Here is a 22,702-nt window from a genome sequence, read left to right as displayed (position 1 = left end):
CTAGGATATTTCATTTTTCTGGGAGAGGGCTGGATGATAACTTCCCACACCTCTATTGATTTCTTCATCTTCTTTTTACATTCAACTTGCCTCCAGAGGTTGTGAATGCCCCAACATTGGAAGCTTTTATAGAAGACGTTGGATAACCATTTGTCTAGAGTTTCCTGTCTAGGCAGGGGGTTGGACTAGAAGACCTCCAAGGTCCCTTGAAAGCTTTTAAGAAGACGTTGGATAACCATTTGTCTAGAGTTTCCTGTCTAGGCAGGGGGTTGGACTAGAAGACCTCCAAGGTCCCTTGAAAGCTTTTAAGAAGACGTTGGATAACCATTTGTCTAGTTTCCTGTCTAGGCAGGGGGTTGGACTAGAAGACCTCCAAGGCCCTTTGGAAGCTTTTAAGAAGACGTTGGATAACCATTTGTCTAGAGTTTCCTGTCTAGGCAGGGGGTTGGACTAGAAGACCTCCAAGGTCCCTTCCAACTCTTGTTATTCTATTAGAAATCTATATACAACCTATTTTCTTCCCAGGCTAGCGCGTCTTCTGTAAACTGTGTTTCCCACGGCATTAAAGACGCATTAAAGGCATTAAACAACTGCCAATGTCCTGAAAAATATACACAAATCCACAAATAACGTTTTTATTCTTCTTGCCTTTAAAAAAAATAATCATAATTTACAGCCCTAGCTCTGGAACATCGTACGTGCGCTCCATCCTTCCGCGCTCTGCGCAAAAATGCGAGCGCTAGCCAGTGCGCAGGTGCAAACTAAGTCTTTTTTAAAGGGAAAAAACTACACTTCCCAACATGCAACGCGCGTTTAAAGGCGCAGGGGCTTGTTTTCTGTTTTTTTGCTCTTTACGGTTCCCCTCCACGTGGATGGAAGATGGCCGCGTTTGCGGACCTCAACATCCTCTACTCGCCGGAGAAAGAAGCCTTGCAGAAGTTGGTGGAGGCTGCAGCGCACCGTGAGTTTAGATCCATGGCCAGGGCGGGCGGGATAAGAGGAGGCGGCTCCGCCCGGGGCCCAATTGAATCCGAATCCATCCACTAGTTTAAAGTGGAGATTGTGGGTTTCCCTTTGGCCATTCAAACTCCGTGCCGCCTTTAGATTGCGCGGATGGTTGTGTAGGATAGAGGGCAAATTTGCTTTCCGTCATTTAAATCAGTGTTTCTCAACCTTGGCAACTTGGAAGATGTCCGGACTTCAACTCCCAGAATTCCCCAGCCAGAAATCAGTGTTTCTCAACCTTGGCAACTTGAATGGGGAATTCTGGGAGTTGAAGTCCAGGCATCTTCCAAATGCTGGCTGGGGAATTCTGGGAGTTGAAGTCCAGACAGCTTCCAAATGCTGGCTGGGGAATTCTGGGAGTTGAAGTCCAGACATCTTCCAAATGCTGGCTGGGGAATTCTGGGAGTTGAAGTCCAGACACCTTCCAAATGCTGGCTGGGGAATTCTGGGAGTTGAAGTCCAGACATCTTCCAACTGCTGGCTGGGGAATTCTGGGAGTTGAAGTCCAGACATCTTCCAAATGCTGGCTGGGGAATTCTGGGAGTTGAAGTCCAGACATCTTCCAAATGCTGGCTGGGGAATTCTGGGAGTTGAAGTCCAGACATCTTCCAAATGCTGGCTGGGGAATTCTGGGAGTTGAAGTCCAGACCTCTTCCAAATGCTGGCTGGGGAATTCTGGGAGTTGAAGTCCAGACACCTTCAAAATGCTGGCTGGGGAATTCTGGGAGTTGAAGTCCAGACATCTTCCAAATGCTGGCTGGGGAATTCTGGGAGTTGAAGTCCAGACACCTTCAAAATGCTGGCTGGGGAATTCTGGGAGTTGAAGTCCAGACATCTTCCAAATGCTGGCTGGGGAATTCTGGGAGTTGAAGTCCAGACACCTTCCAAATGCTGGCTGGGGAATTCTGGGAGTTGAAGTCCAGACACCTTCCAAATGCTGGCTGGGGAATTCTGGGAGTTGAAGTCCAGACACCTTCCAAATGCTGGCTGGGGAATTCTGGGAGTTGAAGTCCAGACACCTTCCAAATGCTGGCTGGGGAATTCTGGGAGTTGAAGTCCGGACATCTTCAAAATGCTGGCTGGGGAATTCTGGGAGTTGAAGTCCGGACATCTTCCAAATGCTGGCTGGGGAATTCTGGGAGTTGAAGTCCGGACATCTTCCAAATGCTGGCTGGGGAATTCTGGGAGTTGAAGTCCGGACATCTTCCAAATGCTGGCTGGGGAATTCTGGGAGTTGAAGTCCAGACACCTTCCAAATGCTGGCTGGGGAATTCTGGGAGTTGAAGTCCAGACACCTTCCAAATGCTGGCTGGGGAATTCTGGGAGTTGAAGTCCAGGCATCTTCCAAATGCTGGCTGGGGAATTCTGGGAGTTGAAGTCCAGAAACCTTCCAAATGCTGGCTGGGGAATTCTGGGAGTTGAAGTCCAGACATCTTCCAAATGCTGGCTGGGGAATTCTGGGAGTTGAAGTCCGGACATCTTCCAAACGCTGGCTGGGGAATTCTGGGAGTTGAAGTCCGGACATCTTCCAAGTTGCCAAGGTTGAGAAACACTGGTCTAAATAGAAAGGGAGCAGGGATCCCTTTTGGGAGATTGGAGCAAAGGGAGTAAAGACTCTTGAAATAAAATGCTCTTGAAGTGAAATGCTTTTGATTGTTACCCATTGCTGCCCACTGTTATGTTTTCACAGAGGGAAGTGAAATGATTTCATGGGGTTAAATTATCTTCCTTAAAATAATAAACACTCTTTTTATTTTAAACACATCAACAAAAACAAACACATAACTTAAAAACAACATAGCGACAATAAGTTCCATTGTGTATCATACAGCAGTTCCGAATCGGTTTCTTTGCAGTGAGTGTTTTCCCTTCTATACATTTCTATCTTGCGTTCATAATCTCCTTATTCGTTATCCATTTTTATCTACATTTCTTTATTTAGTTAAACTTAGCTACTTATGGCCAAATATTATTTACCTATATTGCGCTTTATAATTTTACTGTCATTTATTCTCTTACATACAGATTATAGGTACACATTCACATAGTTATTCTTTTTCTTTGCCATTCTTATATTATTGTTATTCCATTTGGAAGGTTATCAGGGATAGTTTAAAATGCTTTGTAAAAAAATTAACACTCTTACTCCATTTGGAAGGTTATAAGGGATAGTTTAAAATGCTTTGTAAAATAATAAACACTCTTACTCCATTTGGAAGGTTATAAGGGATAGTTTAAAATGCTTTGTAAAATAATAAACACTCTTATTCCATTTGGAAGGTTATAAGGGATAGTTTAAAATGCTTTGTAAAATAATAAACACTCTTATTCCATTTGGAAGGTTATAAGGGATAGTTTAAAATGCTTTGTAAAATAATAAACACTCTTAATGTGCTCAGGGACCATAATGTCACACTGATTTTTTTTTTAAAGTTACTACTACAAAAAGCGAAAATCACAGTTCTAAGATCTGATGTAAGTTGGAATAGCCTCAGACCTGTACATTGAATTTGTGAAGATTTGTGTCTGTGTGTGTGTGTGTGTGTGTATACACACACACACACTCATATTAAGAAAAAGAAGAATTTTAAGAAAAAGCTAAATATGAACAAATCCAAATGCTGTAACCTAGAAGGTTTTTTAATGTGCATGTGTGTATATATAATATTTTGAAGATTGTGTTAACTATTTAGCAGTTAGCAATAGCAGTTAGACTTATATACCGCTTCATAGGGCTTTCAGCCCTCTCTAAGCGGTTTACAGAGTCAGCACATCGCCCCCACAGTCTGGGTCCTCATTTCACCCACCTGGGAAGGATGGAAGGCTGAGTCAACCCTGAGCCGGTGAGATTTGAACCGCCGAACTGCTGAACTAGCAGTCAGCTGAAGTAGCCTGCCAGTGCTGCACTCTAACCACTGTGCCACCTCAGTTATCTTTAATATATTATTTTCATTCTGCCTTTTATTATTATTTTTATAACTTAAGACAACTCACATACCTAATACTCCTTCCACCTCCTATTTTTTCCATAGGTAGGTTGGGCTGAAAGATTGACTGATTCTGCCTGAAGCAGAATTAGAACTCCAAATCTCTTGGGTTTAGTCTGGTGCTTTAACCCCTGGGCCAAACAATCTCACAGTTTTTAGTTTTAACTTTTTATCGTCATTTGTTGGAATTAATACCTGCATAGAATCAGAACAGAAAATACAGTGTTTGGGGTTGCAAAGAATCAGGCATGACTTAACAACCGAACCACAAAATACCAAGCATATAATATTGTGTTTAATTAATTACTAACTTGTTCATGATGCTCTACAAAATGATAGTGAAATTTATCTTAAGCCTCTTGGTTCTTCAGTTGGAAATGATTTTGTTTAAAATTGTGTGCAATTCAGTCCAAAGTCTCCTTTTTTGGGGGGTGCCTGAGAATAATTTCCAAACTTTAGATGTATATTCATAAATTGTGTTAATTGCAATTCAGAATAAGACAGGAAATCATCTGGTATACATGGAAAGCAGGATAGCTACCAGCTGCATCAACTAAAATGCTTTTTTTTTTTCCTTGTTGAATATCCTTCTCTTGATTAACCGTATTATGTTTTCTTTTTTTTTAAGTTGGCTATTCAACTGTGGCAATCAATTATGTTGTCAGCTATGAAGAGAAGAAAAAAGTAAGTTTTCTTTCTGAAACGTTTATTCTTGATGACCTTATGCGGTAGATGCCTTTGCACGCTTTAAGCATGACTTCCTTCTACAAGGATAAAGCGTGCTAGAGCAGAGCAAACACAACAAGGGTAGTGTGATTTCTGTGCATTAGATAATCAGTTTGCTTTATTTTATTTTACAAAAAAAGATGCATCTTTATTGAATGGCTAGAAAATTGTCCAGGCAGACTTTCCTAGGTTTTTATTTATTCATTTCTATTTCATATTTCTTAACTACCTATCTCCCGCTGAAGCTGGGTTTTGAGCCGAGGTGGCACAGTGGTTAGAGTGCAGTACTGCAGGCTACTTCAGCTGACTGCTAGTTCAGCAGTTCAGCTGTTCAAATCTCACCGGCTCAAAGGTTGACTCAGCCTTCCATCCTTCCGAGGTGGGTGAAATGAGGACCCGGATTGTTGGGGGCGATATGCTGACTCTGTAAACCGCTTAGAGAGGGCTGAAAGCCCTATGAAGCGGTATATAAGTCTAACTGCTATTGCTATTGCTATTTTTGTTTTACTGGACAAAAGTTGGGGTGATATTTGTCCCTTGGCAGCGGTAAAACTTGTGTGTGGCAGCAAAATGAGGGTGGCGACAGTTGGAATTAGCCTCCGAACCAGCCTTGGAAATCTGAGGAAATAAACAGCCACCGATAATAATTACTAAGGTGTGCTAAATATAATCCCCACCACCACCCCTTCAAAGGAATTGCACAGCCTTGCTTTGTATAAAGCCTTTATACCAGTGTTTTTCAAACTTGGCCGTTTTAAAATGTGTAGACTTCAACTCCCAGAATTCTGCGTGGGGAATCCTGGGAATTGAAGCTCACGCATTTTAACGTTGCGAGGTTTGAAAAACAGGCTCTATACAGATACTCCTTGCCAATCAACGATTCAAAGATAATGGACTTCCCCAGTGCTACCTACAACCCGTTTTAGCAATAGCAATAGCAATAGCAGTTAGACTTATATACCGCTTCATAGGGCTTTCAGCCCTCTCTAAGCGGTTTACAGAGTCAGCATATATCGCCCCCACAGTCTGGGTCCTCATTTCACCCACCTCGGAAGGATGGAAGGCTGAGTCAACCTTGAGCCGGTGAGATTTGAACCGCCGAACTGCAAATAACAGTCAGCTGAAGTGGCCTGCAATACTGCACCCTAACCACTGTGCCACCTCGGCTCTTTTATCTTGCAAACTATTTCTTTTCTCTAAACAACTATTCAGTGGTTTGCAGAATTGATTAATACAGATCAACCATTAATGGCTATGAAAAGAAAGTGTAGCCTATGGGAATAGCTCTTTGTGTTATTTTTGTTGTTGATTTCACAATATAGGTTTGCGTGCAAGTTATCGGTGGGGTTTTTTTTCCCTGTTGGTGGATATACGCTTCAAGGTGCTAGTCGTTACTTTTAACGCCCTTCATGGTTTAGAACCTGGCTACCTGAGAGACCGCCTCCTGCCACTTACCTCCCAAAGACCGATTAGATCACACAGATTGGGCCTCCTCCGGGTACCATCGGCGGGTCAATGTCGGCTGGCGACCCCCCCGGGGCAGGGCCTTCTCTGTTGCTGCCCCGGCCCTATGGAACGATCTCCCCGTAGAGATCCCGACCCTCACTACCCTCCCGCCTTCCGCAAAGCTGTTAAGTCCTGGCTGCTCCAGCAGGCCGGGGGGGCTCTCGAAATATCCACCACCCCCCGGAGATTGTGACTGTTGTATATTTTAATGTTGTTTGTGTATTATTCCCCCTCCCTTGTTTTATTGTAAGCCGTCCAGAATCCTTCGGGAGTGGGCGGCATACAAATCAATAAAACTATAAACTATAACTAACTGTTGATCAGCATCCAGCCCCATTTTCAAGGGTATTTTAAAATGATTATATTTTTAATTTTTAATTTTATATTCCCTTGTTTGTCTGCAAGCCGCCCAGAGTCCCTAGGGAGTGGGCGGCATACAAATGTCAATAAACTTCCAAACTTCCAAACTTATTTGTTTCCCCCCCCCCCCTTTATATCTGCTCCTAGGAAATTGTCAAGCCAATAACCTCCGCAGAACTGTTTACATCCTTGCCTCTTGTACAGGTATGCTTATGTATTTAAAACTATTGTGTTCTGAAAAGCAGATATAGCCTGTGGACTTCATTGAGACCGTAACATTATTTTGCTTCCTTGAAATAAAATTCCGTTGAACTTTCACGCCCAGGAATTATGGTTCTGGTTGCACACACAGCAAAACAATGAGATGAATGTGCTTAGAATGCGGAAGATATGCTTTTTTAAAAAAAAGTTGCTCGGAGTTATTGCGATCCAAACTTAGCAAATCTGAGTTAGCTGCTTCCCTCTTATTTATTTATTTATTAGACTTATATACCGCTTCATAGGGCTTTCAGCCCTCTCTTAAGCGGTTTACAAATTTTTTTAGCAAGTTGAGTCAGCAACTTGGCCCCCACAGTCCGGGTCCTCATTTCACCCACCTCGGAAGGATGGAAGGCTGAGTCGACCTTGAGCCTGGTGAGATTTGAACCGCCGAACTGCAGATCACAGTCAGCTAAAGTGGCCTGCAGTACTGCACCCTAACCACTGTGCCACCTCGGCTCTTAACATTATTCCTGATTTATTATTTGTTGCTCGTATGTGCCCCGAGAGCTTATGCAGCGGAGACAAATTCCTTGTGTGTCCAATCACACTTGGCCAATATACTATTCTATTTGGGTTCCACCACAAATGCGCGAACGAACGACAAAAGCGCGCCTGACTAAACCGCGGTGACAAAACCGCGCCGACAAAACCGCGCCGACGAATGAGCACTGAAGCGCACTGACAACAGCGCGCCAACAGAAGCGCGCTGTAACCCTAACCCTAAACCTAACCCTAAACCTTACCTTAACTTAAATCGCGCTTCTGTCGGCACGCTTTTGTCGGCGCGCTGTTGTCAGCGCGCTTTTGACATCGCAGTTTTAGCGCCGCGGTTTTGTCGGCGCGCTTTTGACGTTCACGCATTTGTCGGGTCACGCTCTATTTGTATGGAGATTTTTTTTAAAAAAGAATATATTTTTCAGTTCAGCTTATAGTTGAATGCAATCCACATCGCCATTTCATGTAACTTCATTCTGCAACCTGCATAGTACAGCTGCATTTGAAATTATTTGGAAGATAATTTTTTTGCCTCGTTTGTGAGCACAAAGGGAATCATCTTTCCTTGAACAATGAAAGCAACCATAATTTCCAAAAGGATTGGCGAGCATGATATCTGGGAACGTCCCTGAGAGGCAGAAGGAAGAGCCATTGAGTGGACAACATACCTCCCAACGGCCGATAAGATCTCACAGGTTGGGCCTCCTCCGGGTGCCGTCGACCGGACAATGCCGGCTGGCGACTCCTCGGGGGAGGGCCTTCTCTGTAGCTGCTCCGGCCCTATGCAACAATCTACCCGCAGAGATCCAGACCCTTCCCACTCTCTCGGCCTTCCGAAAGGCCACAAAAACCTGGCTATTCCGGCAGGCCTGGGGCTGTTGACCTCATGGATGAGGTCCAGCCCCGCCTAGATTGAGTGCATGATGTGTTCCCTTTTTAATCTGTTTCCTCTTTCCTTATTTTTAACTTTTTTTATCTTTTTAGCCCTGTATTTTGTAAGCCGCCCGGAGTCCTTCGGGATTGGCATTTTGTGTTTTGTTTTATTTATTTTTTTCTGCTTTACTGTTGTAAGCTGTCCAGAGCAGCCCTGTGGCAAGTTGGATTCAATGAATAAATAAAGAGGAATGACCACGTAAAACCAGAAGTATCTATGGGTGGGGGTGAAGAGGGGAGACAATTGTGTTATTAAACCACACCCTTTTTAATATGTGCTCAAGTGTGACATATAAAAGGTTCCACCACAAAACCGCGGAGGACAAAATCGCGCTCGACGAAAGCACGCATTTGACGTCATCACAGCGCGACGAAAACATCGCGCTGTGATCGAAAAATGTAAAAAAAAGCGAAAACCTTACCCTAACCCCCCCAAACCTAACCCTAACCCTTAACCTAACCCTAAATCTAACCCTAAACCTAACCGTTAACGTAACGCTAAACCTAACGCTAACCCTTAACCTAACGCTAAACGTAACCCTAACGCTCTAAACCTAACCCTAACCCTTAACCTAACCCTAACCCTAACCCTTACCTTTATGTGAATCGGCTTGCTTTAATTTTAATTTTATTTCAATTTTAAATTTTTTTCGTCGCGCTGTGATGACGTCACATGCGCGCTTTCGTCGAGCGCGATTTTGTCCTCCGCGCTTTTGACGGGTCACGATATAAAAAGGGGCAAAGCTATATTATCAGCATCCTCTCCCCCCGCTTGAGTCTCCGGAAAACACTAATGAGCAGAGCAACTTTAAGGAATCTTTAGCTTACACACGCATCTACAGTCTTGATATATTTACTGAATAACAGGAGTGGAAAACAAATGGAAAAGTAAGTAGTAAATGATAACGCGGAAAACGAAACAAAATAAGCCCTAAAGTAATTAAAATGTCAAACAGCACCACCTTTATTAAAAATAACCGATTACGACTGAATATGGTTGATTTACTTATTTAATCAAGTTTATATAGTCTCCTCGTCTCACAAATGAGATGGCTTTAGTGGTACTTTCCTAGCTGTGGCATCAAAACGAATGAGGTTGTAAAGTAAGACAAGAAAGTTGTGGACTTCCTTGTCTTACTTTACGTAGAGTAAAGTAACACGGTTCACCAACAAATGCGCGCCGACAAAACCGCCATGACAAAACGGTGACGTTGAATGCGCGCCGACAAAACCGCCGTGACAAAACGGTGACGTTGAAAGCGCGCCCACTAAAGGGCGTCGACAAAAGCGCGCCCTAGAAAACAACGCGAAAACAACGGTAACAACGTTAACAATCCTAACCTAAAAACCCTAATCGCGGTTTTGTGGGCGTGGTTTTGTGGGCGCGCTTTCAACGTCGCCGTTTTGTCACGGCTGTTTTGTTGGCGTGCATTTGTCGGGCGCGCATTTGTCGGCTCACGAAGCAACACATGGCGCTGTGTTTGCTTTTGAGGTGGGCCGTCTGATTAAGAACCCTGGAAGAGGTGGGAGGTGCTGTAGGTTTTCTGAATTAAGGAAAGGACCCGTCTCTGTGGTGATGAAGATTTGTGTAGGCTCCTATTGAGAATACAGTATCCTCCAATAATGCGTAGGCGTCTCGCTGCTTAGGTTTCTGTTCTCACATGTTTTTTTTTCCTTTACAGGGGAAATCCAAGCCAATTAAGATTTTATCAAGGCTGACACTAGTGGTTTCTGATCCATCCCACTGCAATGTTCTGGTAAGTTTGTAAAGCAGTTTTTGCAAGCTCTCTTGCTTCACTGTAGCAGCAGATTTGAGGTTTGTAATCTACTTACGAAAGAGCAGGACTTGAGACCACGAAGGTGAGAGAAACAAGTTTATTGGATGCATCGAGTTCAGCGTGCTCACACACCAAAATCTGAACTGCCTGGGCTCTGCCCAGGATGCTACTTTTATGCCGTGTTCCACACTGTGCATTCTCAAGGCGTTTCCATACACGAGACAAGCATGACATTTTGAAAAGCAGAAGTTCATTTGGAATGTTACAGCAAAGTACATAGGAGAAATACAAAAAAGAGAAGTTCCTATTTCGTCTTAAGCTGTCAGCAGCTTTTACTTCTGTTCTATCTCTCACCCACGTCTGGCTTCCTGTGCCCCCACTTTACAGGGTCTTGCCACACAGTTCAGCCCTATTTGTAATACCTATGAGGAAGTTGGAGAGAAAAGTTCACTGCAGCTAAAAGTCAACTTTGGGACTCCAGGACACTAGAATGAAAAGCCAAACTAAAATGAATTTATAAGGTCCATTCTATTAAGACCACCTAACCTGGCCAGCCACTGGTGGGTTTACCTGTGCAATCCCTGCTGCATCATCACAATCCTTTGTTAAGGAAGGGGTGTGGGATATCTCTTGCTGCTTGGTAATAAGAGGGGATCGCTGAAGGCTGTTTCTGCCTTCTCGTACTGGTAACCAGTGGAACTCTATTCCACTAGAAATAGAAAAGGGTAAAACTTAATTTATTATTATGGTTGCTGCTGTTATTATTATGGTTAATCTCCAGTTTGATTCACAGTCTAGTTCAAGTCCTAACCAAGGACCTATGTAGCGTCTGAGTATATAGGCAGTTCCGAGTAGGGTGATGTTTTGCAAAGTCAGGAAATTCTGGTCTAATAAGTTCAAAATTTATATGTATCTAGGGGTTCACCGGCAAAAGGGTGCCCGACAAAAGCGCGCCCGATTAAACCGCAGTGACAAAACCGCGAGTTCTAAACCGCGCCGACAAATGAGCGCTGAAGCGCGCCGACAATAGCGTGCCGACAGAAGCGCGCTCTAACCCTAAACCTAACCCTAATGCTAACCCTAACCCTAAACGTAACCCTAACCCTAAATGTAATGCTAATCCTAACCCTAAACCTGACCCTAACCCTAAATGTAATGCTAATCCTAACCCTAAACCTGACCCTAACCCTTACCTTAACTTAAATCACGCTTCTGTCAGCACGTTGATGACGTCACAGTTTTTGTGGCGCGCTTTTGTCGGCGCGCTTTTGTCGTCCGCGCATTTGTCGGGTCACGGTATCTAGGCCATATGTATCTAGGATGGTGAACCTTTTCGGCATCGAGTGCCCAAAACGGAAAGTGCATGCATGGACATGCATTTTGCACACCAGAGCATCGGAAAACCCAAAGACCAGCTGGCCAGTGAGCTATAAGCGTCGGCCAGATGGTCTTCAGGTTTCCAGCACGTGCATGCGTGCTGGCCAGCTGGTCTTTGCACACTGGAAACCCAAAGACTAGCTGGCTGGCGCAATGCACGCTTGAAAACACAGCCTGAAAATGGCCTGTTTTTTGAACCATTTTCAGACCATTTTCCACAAAGACCAGCTGGAAACCAGAAGACAGCATGCATGCCCACAGTGAGGGCTCTGTGGGCCACCTCTGGCATGCGTGCCATAGATTCGCCACCCCAGATCTAGGCACCTCAGAGGGATGATGATGACTATTATTATTAGATTAATCATAGTTCTACTACTGCCTCAGATACGAAGACTGGTTGGGTGACAGGGTTACTGTGGTGGGGAAAAGAGGACAAGGAAAGAGTATTGGGTATGATTGCTGCCTTGAATTATTTATAAGAATAATTAAATTACAATTAAATTAATTATAAGAATAATTTAAAAATGGGATAAAAGCAAATAGAAAAAAATAATGAAAAAAAACCTTCTGATAGGGCTCTTTGGAAACATTTCCCCACATTAAACCAGTTAATTTTATTTCTTAAAACGTTGTTTAGAATAATTACCGTATTTTTCAGAGTATAGGATGCACCCATGTATAAGATTTTGACACATTAGACACGGTTAAGGGTTAGGGTTAGGTGAAGGGTTAGGATTAGGTTTAGCGTTAGGTTAAGGGTTAGGTTTAGGGTTAGGTTTAGGATTAGGTTTAGGGTGGTTAGGTTTAGGTTTAGGGGTTAATTTTAGGTTTAGCGTTTACAGCGTGCTTTTTTCTCCACGCTGTTGTCGCGCTGTGATGACGTCAGCTACGCGGTTTCGTCGAGCGCCCTTTAGTCGAACGCGGTTTTGTGGTGGAACCTAACCTGTGAACCTGTAGTTTGGACACATAAGCACTTTCACAGGTTTTTTTTTTATACTCAAAATAAAGACACTTTATTTTAATATATCAGATATACTAGTAAGATAGGAAATAATAATTTTGCAAGTATTCATATAAAAATTATACCAAGTCATTTTGTGGTGAAATTTTATTCATTTAGCAATTCCATGTGTGCAGCTTCTAAAATGAACATAATATCTTCCTCATATAAATGGATTTTTGAGCAACTTGGTGAGGAGGAAGAATTGATTTATGAATAATCTGTAATATTTACCATCATAATTTATCTTTCATCCATGTAGTGAGTTTAAAAAAAAACATAGACCCTTATCTGGAGCTGTAATTTTGTTAAACTTTTTTTTTAATCGAATCTTTATTTTATTTTTTATAAATAGCTCAAAGTGACACATTAGAGATGTTCTGGGTTTATTTTGAGTAATTGAAATCCTAAGAGTTTGACAAAGAGTCTTTGTTCCCTCTGATTGATTTCAAAAGTGCTAGCAACAGCTTTGATATTGAATGGAACAGCATAAGCTTCTGTCTATTGTTTGGCCACTGAATTACTCAATATTTGTGCGTGTTACATTAGACACAAGCGTTCTTCCTTTTTAATCTGACAACAGGTTATATTTGTTTTGATTTTTTTGTTTTTCTATATCCAGAGAGCGACGTCCACCAATATCAAATATTATGACATCTTTGCTGTATTTCCTAGGAACGCGAAACTCTTTCACGTAAGTGGGCCTTTCCCTGGCATGGGAATTGAAATGTCAATGAGAGGGCAAAGGAAGAAATTTAGGAAGAAAATTTGCTTGCCGAGCCGAGATGGCGCAGTGGTTAAATGCAGCACTGCAGGCTACTTCAGCTGACTGCAGTTCTGCAGTTCGGCTGTTCAAATCTCACCGGCTCAAGGTTGACTCAGCCTTCCATCCTTCCGAGGTGGGTAAATTGAGGACCCGGATTGTTGTTGGGGGCGATATGCTGACTCTGTAAACCGCTTAGAGAGGGCTGAAAGCCCTATGAAGCGGTATATAAGTCTAACTGCTATTGCTATTGCTATACCAAGTACAAGTAAGACTTGGGTTACGATCCTAATTTATTTATTTATTTGTCAACAAGAAAACAAGTATCAGTATAGACACGGACACAAAATAAATGGATATAAATAAGCAGAACATAGCCATAAACACATAGAATGAGTACATATAAATGGGGACAATAGGACAGGGATGGTAGGCATGCTAGTGCTTATCCACGCCCCCTTAGGGACCTCTTAAGGAACGCATAAGGTCCACGGTAGAGAGCTTAAGGTAAAAGGAAGAGGAGTTGGAGGAACTAACAAGAGGATCAGGTAAAGTGTTCCACACGTTTACTACTCTATTGCTGAAATCGTTTTTCCTGCAATCAAGATTAGAACGGATTACATTTAGTTTAGCCATTACTATTCATATTAATTGTGGCTGGAATTTCTATTCTATTATCTATTCTAGTCTCTATTCTTTATTTTTTCTATTCTATTCTATGTTCTATTCTCTATTCTTTATTTTTTCTATTCTATTCTCTATTCTCCATTCTTTATTTTTTCTATTCTATTCTCCATTCTTTATTTTTTCTATTCTATCATCTATTCTTTATTTTTTCTATTCTATGTTCTATTCTCTATTCTTTATTTTTTCTATTCTATTCTCTATTCTCCATTCTATTTTTTCTATTCTATTATCTATTCTTTATTTTTTCTATTCTATTCTATGTTCTATTATCTATTCTTTATTTTTTATATTCTATTCTCTATTCTATTCTCCATTCTTTGTTTTTCCTATTCTATCATCTATTCTTTATTTTTTCTATTCTATTCTATGTTCTATTCTCTATTCTTTATTTTTTCTATTCTATTCTCTATTCTCCATTCTTTATTTTTTATATTCTATTATCTATTCTTTATTTTTTCTATTCTATTCTATGTTCTATTCTCCAATCTATTCTCCATTCTTTATTTTTTATATTCTATTCTCTATTCTTTATTTTTTCTATTCTATTCTATGTTCAATTATCTATTCTTTATTTTTTATATTCTATTCTCTATTCTATTCTCCATTCTTTATTTTTTCTATTCTATCATCTATTCTTTATTTTTTATATTCTATTCTATGTTCTATTCTCTATTCTTTATTTTTTATATTCTATTCTCTATTCTCCATTCTTTATTTTTTATATTCTATTATCTATTCTTTATTTTTTCTATTCTATTCTATGTTCTATTCTCCATTCTTTATTTTTTCTATTCTATTATCTATTCTTTATTTTTTCTATTCTATTCTATGTTCTATTATCTATTCTTTATTTTTTATATTCTATTCTCTATTCTATTCTCCATTCTTTATTTTTTCTATTCTATTCCTATTCTATTCTTCCAGAAAGTTGGGACTTTTGCATAGCATTTGTCCTACAGCTAACAATCCATTCTTCAGCAGATGGCGCCCTTGCTTTGATTATGGAGACTGGAAATTGTCATTTATCTCTGGTGATAGTAATAAAGAATCCTTCCCTTTCTTTATGCTAAATCCATTGTTTCCATTTCTGCAGGATATGGAGGGGAGGGGGGGGGAATCAGGGCCTTTGTCCCCCAAAAGTTTTCACAGCATTTTTGATCTTGGTGAACATTGGGTTAAAGTTTTGTTTTTAGTGGCAGATTTTTACTATTTCTAAGAACCCTTTCAGAAGACTGGCTCTGTTTTTCTGTGCTGGTTTTTTAAAATGTTCTCTTTTTGAAGAACAATGCTGATAAAATGTCAGAGAATGGCAAGGTGTATGTGGCAATGTACTTTATAAAGCTCTACGTGATTCACGGGGAACCAATCAATCTAGCTAAAAATAGCAACCACTAAAATATATATTTCCCCTAGATTAAAATTGCTGATTAGGAAAGGATTTTTGTATTTAAGTGACTTGTGAAACAGGTCCTACCACTGACCACAAATTTCTGGGCTAATCCTGTGTGCCGAGCCGAGGTGGCGCAGTGGTTAAATGCAGCACTGCAGGCTACTTCAGCTGACTGCAGTTCTGCAGTTCGGCTGTTCAAATCTCACCGGCTCAGGGTTGACACAGCCTTCCATCCTTCCGAGGTGGGTGAAATGAGGACCCGGATTGTTGTTGGGGTCAATATGCTGACTCTGTAAACCGCTTAGAGAGGGCTGAAGGCCCTATGAAGCGGTATATAAGTCTAACTGCTATTGCTATTGCAACCTTGTACCACTTTTTAGTGAATTCAACTCTGCCTTCACAGGAGTATACAGGAGGAAGTATCACAAAAATCACATCAGGTTGGGTGTGGCTGGCAAACTGATGGAAGCTGGATGGTTTATAGCCTGTTTTGCAGTAGAAGATTTGAGACTCCCAACTTTGTGCAATATAACTTTGTTCTTTCGATATTGTCCGGCTAAATATTGTGCTGATCCTGCTGAAAACACAATTATCACTTCTGCATGAAACAGTTTCTTTGGATGTGTACCGTCTGACCATATGCTTCCATGATGATAATTTAGGTGGCATGCACAACCTTAGATGTGGACTTGGTGTGTGTTGATGTGACGGAAAAGCTCCCCTTCTTCATCAAGAGACCATCTGTCAATGTGGTAAGGGGGTCTTTTAATAAATGTCTTGATATTTCTCTTTGTGGTTTTATTGGGTGGATAGAAACCTCTTCTGTCCCCCCCCCCTTCCTCCGCTCGTTAACAGACGACAGGCAGACAAACGTAAAAGGAACTCACTTTATCAGTCCTCGGCTCAGACTGGCTGCGAGCCGAAAAATAAACATAAACAAAGTCTCTGACGAGATAACAGAATACCAAACAAAAACTCTTACAAAGCAATGCACTGCTCCAAGTGTCTCCTTGAATCAGGGTTACAGAAAGCCAATCACTTCTCCAAGTGTCTTTCAAATAAACCACGACCCATGATCAATGAATGTTGAAACGAACGAATGAAAGTTGACTCCTGCAACCAGGGCGTGGCACCATCCGTCCTTTTATCACCAGAAGATGCCCCTAACGAGCCCCAGCTGCATTGTTAATCTTGCATCCCGCAAAGACTCACAGGAGACTTCTGCTGAGTCACAACAGAAACCAGTGGTGGGATTCAGCCAGTTCGCACCACTTCGGGGAGAACCGGTTGTTAACTTTCTGAGCAGTTTGGCGAACTGGTTGTTGGAAGAAATCATTAGGGGAGAGAACCGGTTGTTAAATTATTTGAATCCCGTTACTGATAGAAACTAACACATTACTGGCTGCTTTCACAGGTAGCAGGAAACCTTCTGATTTAGTCATGGGGCAGCCCTTGAAGAGCATTCGGAGACTTCAGCTTGTCCAGAATGCAGCCGCGCGAGCGATCGTGGGTGCACCTCGGTTTACCCACATTACACCTATCCGCTGTGAGCTGCACTGGCTGCCTATTGGTCTTCGGATACGCTTCAAGGCGCTAGTTGTCACTTATAAAGCCCTTCATGGTATTGGACCTGGGTACTTGAGAGACCGCCTGCTGCCAATCACCTCCAATAGACCAATTAGATCCCACAGATTAGGCCTCCTCCGAATTCCATCCGCCGGCCAATGCCGACTGGCGACCACCCGGTGGAGAGCCTTCTCTGTGGCTGCTCCGACCCTCTGGAACGAGCTCCCCGTGGAGATTCGAACCCTCACCACCCTCCAGGCCTTCCGCAAAGCCCTTAAAGCCTGGCTGTTCCGACAGGCCTGGGGCTAAAGAGCTGTTGCCCCCCGTCTCGAATGGTATGACTGCTGTGTGTTTTTAAATTACGTATTGTCATGTTCTGTCTTTTATTTTTTGTCTGTACCCCCCTCCCCTGATTTGAATTGTGAGCCGCCCTGAGTCCCCTTGGGGAAAAGGGCGGCATATAAATGTAATCAAATCAAATCAATCAATCAAACATGTTAAATTCAGCACTACACCTGGGAATAACTTGCATGGTATTTTCAATAGCCAACTTCAATTAGTAGCCAGAACTTGTCGTAGTTTACCAATTCTGGCTTGTTTTGTTTGTGACCTGTTGTCGAAGTTACTGGAACCGGTCTGGTGTCATGTTTTAGGCAATCACTTCATCCCAGTGGCGGTCTCTTTTTCCCCCTATCCGTCCACATTTAATTCAACGTGATTATTTTTTTCTCTTTCTTGTCAAGGCAATAGAGCGAGGTGTCTACTTCGAACTTATCTACGTCCCCGCCATCAAAGACTCCACAATGCGACGGTACACAATCTCGAATGCCTTCAGCCTGATGCAGATCTGCCGTGGAAAGGTGAGATCAACGGTGTTTGCGCCATGTGTTCCGTCCCTAGAATCTCTAATTACCTGGTATGAATTAATGTAACCTAACTTGCTTACTTACCCTTATATTTTGGAACGCTGGGGAGTGCGGAGGTGGGGGATTTGAAAAAAATCAGAATGGAAGTCAGACCATGTAGACGAAGCCTCAGCCATTCTATGGGGTTACCCCTGAAAAGCGTTCGGAGACTACAGTTAGTCCAGAATGCAGCCGCGCGAGCGATATTGGGTGTACCGAGATACACCCATATTACACCTACCCTCCGCGAGCTGCACTGGCTGCCAATTGGTCTCCGGATGCAATTCAAGGTGTTGGTCATTACCTTCAAAGCCCTACATGGCTCAGGAACAGCGTATTTGCGAGACCGCCTATGCCGCATACCTCCCAACGGCCGATAAGATCCCACAGGGTGGGCCTCCTTAGGACGCTGTCAACCGGACAGTGTCGGCTGGCGGGGCTTCGGAGGAGAGCCGAGAAGGAAGGAAGGAAAGGAAGGAAGGAAGGAAGGAAGGAAGGAAGGAAGGAAGGAGAAAAAGAAAAAAAGAAAAGAAAATTAAGACGAGAGTAGGAGCATAAAAAAAGGACAAAGAACAATTTGACGGTACTTACACATGAAAACACATCTGGTGGAAAAATGGATATTTTTCCGCCAGACGTATCCACTTTGATTTGGCCTTGGGACTCAAACGCTATTTATTCCCACCCAACATACATACATATTAATCCCGTCTAAAGACTGATATTTGAGTCAGCTTTCATCCTTTTGCCTTGTACTCCGTCTTCTAGATTTAAACTTCGCAAGGAATGTTCCTTCCTTCCTTTCTTCCTTCCTTCTTCCCTTCCTTCCCTCCTTCCTTCCCTCCCTTCCCATTAAAATAAGCAATAAATACATGAAGAAAAGGAAACTTCTAGAGAGTGACAGAGGAACAAGGTTTTTTCCCCCCCTTTTTATTCTTCAGCTTATTTCACAGAAAGAGCTCGGTGTTTTAGCTTTTGTCCCTCAAAAAGAACATCCTGACATTTGGTCAGATGGGAATGTTCTCTGAGAATGTGGTGCTCTAGCAGTTCGGTCCAATTATGTGGATTCAATGCCTAAAATAAATAACAATTGCATTGTTCTTCTTTCCTAGAATATCGTTCTGTCCAGCGGAGCTGAAAAGGTACGGATGGGCTTGGGCGTCACTCCGATTCCTTAAGGATCAGCAATTGTTTGAATATAGATGCCTCCTCTGTTTAAAGCAGCCCATATTTGATCCGTATTTGATTTTCTGCGGCTCGTTCAGATGCCCCAAATTCTCTGCTTCCTTCCATTGCAAAGTCAAGGGATCCTCTGGTAACTTCTAGCTGATAATTACACTTTTCATTCAGTGGCTTGTCAAAAACTCCGCGGCACGACAAAACCGCGCTCGACTAAAGCGCGCCCGATTAAACCGCGTCGCTGACGTCATCAACAGGGCGACAACAGCCAGCGGGGAGAAAGAAGGGCGCTTTAAATAGCGCTTTGAAAGCAAGCCGATTCAAGTTAAGGTAAGGGTTAGGTTTAGGGTTAGGTTTAGGGTTAGGTTAAGGGTTAGGATTAGGCTTAGCGTTAGGGTTAGGTTTAGGATTAGGTTTAGGGAGGTTAGGAGTAGGTTTAGGGGTTAATTTTAGGTTTAGCATTTACAGCGTGCTTTTTTCTCCGCGCTGTTGTCGCGCTGTGATGACGTCAGCTACGCGGTTTCACACACACACACACACACACACACACACACACATATATGCCACCCACAAATGTCGCTGCTTCCATTTGGCTTGATGGGAGGAGTATGAATGTGATCAGAGGGAAGATAAGCACATTTGTCTACCTTCCTTCTCCAGTGGCTAATGCTGCATCCAGCCTTTGACACCCAGAATTTGACACCCAGAACTGCTAGGTTGGCAGAAGCTGAGGCAAGTGATGGGGACTCACCCCGTCATGTGGTGCTAGGGCTCAAACTGCCGGAATGCAGAGAACCTATATTTTACACCTTATACTGTATTTTTCGGCGTATAAGACACACCTTTTTCCTCAAAAAAGAGGATGAAAAACTGGGTGCGTCTTATACACTGAATAGAGCATTTTTGGCCTCCCGAAACCCCACCCCCTTTGCAAAAATGGTTAGGAGGCTTCCAGAGTGCTCCTAGGGGCTGGGGAGGGCAAAAATGAGCGGAAAATCGGCCATTTCTTGCTCGTTTTTGCCCCCCAGCCCCCAGGAGCACTCTATAAGCTTCCTAAAAGCTATGCATGCCCGTTTTTTTGACAAAAAACAGGCCCATTTTCACAAAAAACAGGCCATTTTGGGGAGGTCTGCAGAGTGCAAAACCTTTTTTTTAATTTGCCTCTTCAAAATCTTGGTGCGTCTTATACACTGTTGCATCTTATACTCCGAAAAATACAGTAATTCCAGTGTCTTTAAGCCACTGAGCCAATACACCTCTAAAATTAAGCTTGCACGTGTGAAATTTCACTGTCCATGGTTTTGGAAACATAGCAGAACGTGATAAATTCTCTTCTATTACACATATTTTGGCAAAAATTGAATATTTCTTTTGGTGGGAGAAAGCTGATGTTGTTACATAAAATCTTGACTATTTAAGCGGCAATTATATAATCCAGCTCGTCTCCTGTCAAAATTAATGAGCTGTTTAATGGCTGGAGGAAGAAGGCTTCTCTTGTATGATCCAAGTATTGACTCTCGGAGCGCAGTGCTTTCATTCGCGTGTACGTAATTAACAATTTATGATCTGCATCTGTATTCATCTCTTTCCTCCCCCCCCCCCTTTCTGTTGTAGCCTATCCAGTTGCGAAGTCCGTATGATGTGGCTAATTTGTATCCTTTTAAAATGAATCGATAAAAGCCCCGAACTGTGAAAGATGCTATGATACGTATCAGAAAAAAGAGACAATCGGGCATAGAATAGCATCTCTTCCTTGAGTGATGTAAAAGTTTTGGATTTTACAAATCCTGGGAGGGGCCATTCACCGTCCACCTGTGCCTTTACTACCGAGTCGGACCTTGTTCCTTAGCTGTTCCCTTCTCCTGGGAGCTCTGCATATGTGCACATCGGGAACAGGCTCCAGCTGTTCTTCTGCCCCACTGATATCCCATTCCAAAGGCAGGTGATAACTGTCGGACGGCCCTGGCCCCCTCTCTGCCTCCAACGCAGAGGTCTCGTCCGAGCCTTTCCCAGACTCCAGGGCTGGCCCATGTTCCTCCCCAACCCTCCTCACTGTCCGAATCAACTGCCAGCTCTGCGGGCTGTTGGCGGACCACAACAATATCGTTGAGTTCTTTCTTCCTTTTCCCCTGAATTGCATTCACTCTTGTCCACTGATGAAAAGCATGTTTATCTTTTGAGACGTGAAGAATCCTTAATGAAAATTGCAGAGGTTGGTTGTTTGGTCTTTCGGAAAGCCATGGCAAGGCAGCTGTTTCAACCAACAGCCGAGCCGTCCTTCTGCATGGAGGTGAGTCCAAAGAGGGATGAACTTTGTGCAAACAGTCCTCGACTTTCGACCACAATTTATAGCAATAGCAGTTAGACTTATATACCGCCAGATGTGTCACGTGTAGGCCACGCCCCCCCAACTCCACAAAAGAAGAAAAAACATGATACGTCGCGTGATGGCAACGTGACACAGCGAGTTTGACACCCGTGGGCTAGAATGTCTACATTAGAACAGGTTCTTACATCACACATCTCGTCATCCTTTTCCATTGGCGGGGTTTCTAAAACATTCTTCTTTAATTTCAGAAGCCAGGAAATCCGCCTGTGGAGTGGTGTATACAGTGAAGAAACCTCAACCTCCAGAAGATGAGGAGGAGGAGGATGGCGCTCCACTCAGTAAAAAAGCCAAAACAGATTTGTGAATTACAAGTTTACTTCTCTGACACCCATGGTCAGCCCAAACCTCCAAGGCTGTCTTACCTTACCTGATGAAGAGGAGGGATTTCATATCGCTAAGTTGACACGAGTATCTACTTAGGTGAATTCTCTATATGGACTGTAGGAGAAATAGATGATGCTCCTTGAATATTGACTGGTGAAACATGGCGACACAACATTTAAAAGAAGTGGGAGAACTTGTATATAGCTGCTTTCTTTTATAATAAATATATCTTATCAAATACAACTTTCACTATCCGTTTACCCACTCTTATGATAAAAAAAAAAACTTGACATTCTACATATGCAACCTATTTTTTTAAAAAACTGTTTAACGGTTTATTAAATTTATAGGCCGCCCAATCCCGGAGGATTCCGGGCAGCTTACAGCAACAGGAATTAAAAGAAATTAAAAACAGATAAAACACGACAAATTTAAAAAGACACAACATGCACCCAATCTAAGCGGGGCTGGACCTCAATCCAGAGGTCAACAGCCCCAGGCCTGCCGGAATAGCCAGGTCTTAATAGCTTTTCGGAAGGCCATGAGAGTGGGTAGGGTCCGGATCTCTGGGGGCAGCTCATTCCACAGGGCCCCGAGCGGCAACAGAGAAGGCCCTACTCCAAGGCGTCGCCAGCCGGCATTGTCATTTAAAATAAATGATTGATCTGAAGAGACCCAGAGCTATTGTACCTTCTTTTAAATAGCAGAGAATAACTATACTTCCAGAAAGCCCATCAATTTTAACAGCATCTGTACAAGTATAGTCTGAAATGTAACACTACAAACAGTGTGTATTGTCTGTGCTGTTTGCCCAAGGAGGCAAATTGCTAGGAGGCAGGGGCAGATATTTTTCCCTTGTTTTCTTCCCCAAAAGCTAGGTGCGTCTTATACTTCAGAGCGTCTTATACTCCAAAAAATACAGTAGACACTATGTAGCCAAAGCAAAATTCCCTTCTGAGAGCCAAGGTCATCCTTTGTCTCTGCACCTGACCGGAATTGGATGGGTGGAACTGCTAGAATGGCAGTGGAACATTGGACCATGTAATGGGCTGGTGGGTGTGGGGCAAGTTT

The 22,702-nt window shown here is 42.7% G+C and overlaps 1 protein-coding gene across 1 annotated transcript; it reads left to right on the top strand.

Annotated features, from left to right (window-relative positions):
* Window positions 1–845: 845 nt before the first annotated feature.
* RPP30 (ribonuclease P/MRP subunit p30) lies at window positions 846–21,928 on the top strand. The gene is made up of 11 exons (XM_087702017.1): window positions 846–961; window positions 4,621–4,676; window positions 6,732–6,788; window positions 9,956–10,030; window positions 13,051–13,122; window positions 15,931–16,020; window positions 17,578–17,694; window positions 18,852–18,881; window positions 20,533–20,570; window positions 21,129–21,208; window positions 21,496–21,928. Exons 1-11 carry the CDS (start codon window positions 880–882, stop codon window positions 21,609–21,611), a joined length of 813 nt encoding a protein of 270 aa, XP_087558143.1. The 5' UTR covers window positions 846–879; the 3' UTR covers window positions 21,612–21,928.
* The last annotated feature ends 774 nt before the right edge of the window (window positions 21,929–22,702 follow it).

Source organism: Thamnophis sirtalis, unplaced genomic scaffold (genome assembly GCF_051295495.1).
Source record: "Thamnophis sirtalis isolate CommonGarterSnake01/CBP01778 unplaced genomic scaffold, rThaSir2_p1.2 scaffold_15, whole genome shotgun sequence".
Taxonomy (NCBI): Eukaryota; Metazoa; Chordata; class Lepidosauria; order Squamata; family Natricidae; genus Thamnophis; species Thamnophis sirtalis.
Note: the sequence above shows the minus strand (reverse complement) of the source record. Positions and strands in the feature narration are given on the sequence as shown.

Excerpts from the sequence above, each read along its gene's own strand:
- RPP30 (XM_087702017.1), top strand. The coding sequence starts at position 880 with ATGGCCGCGTTTGCGGACCTCAACATCCTCTACTCGCCGGAGAAAGAA. Across the intron at positions 17,695-18,851 it reads TGCAGATCTGCCGTGGAAAG|AATATCGTTCTGTCCAGCGG; the intron begins GTGAGATCAACG and ends CTTCTTTCCTAG. Across the intron at positions 20,571-21,128 it reads CCGTATGATGTGGCTAATTT|AGGTTGGTTGTTTGGTCTTT; the intron begins GTATCCTTTTAA and ends TGAAAATTGCAG.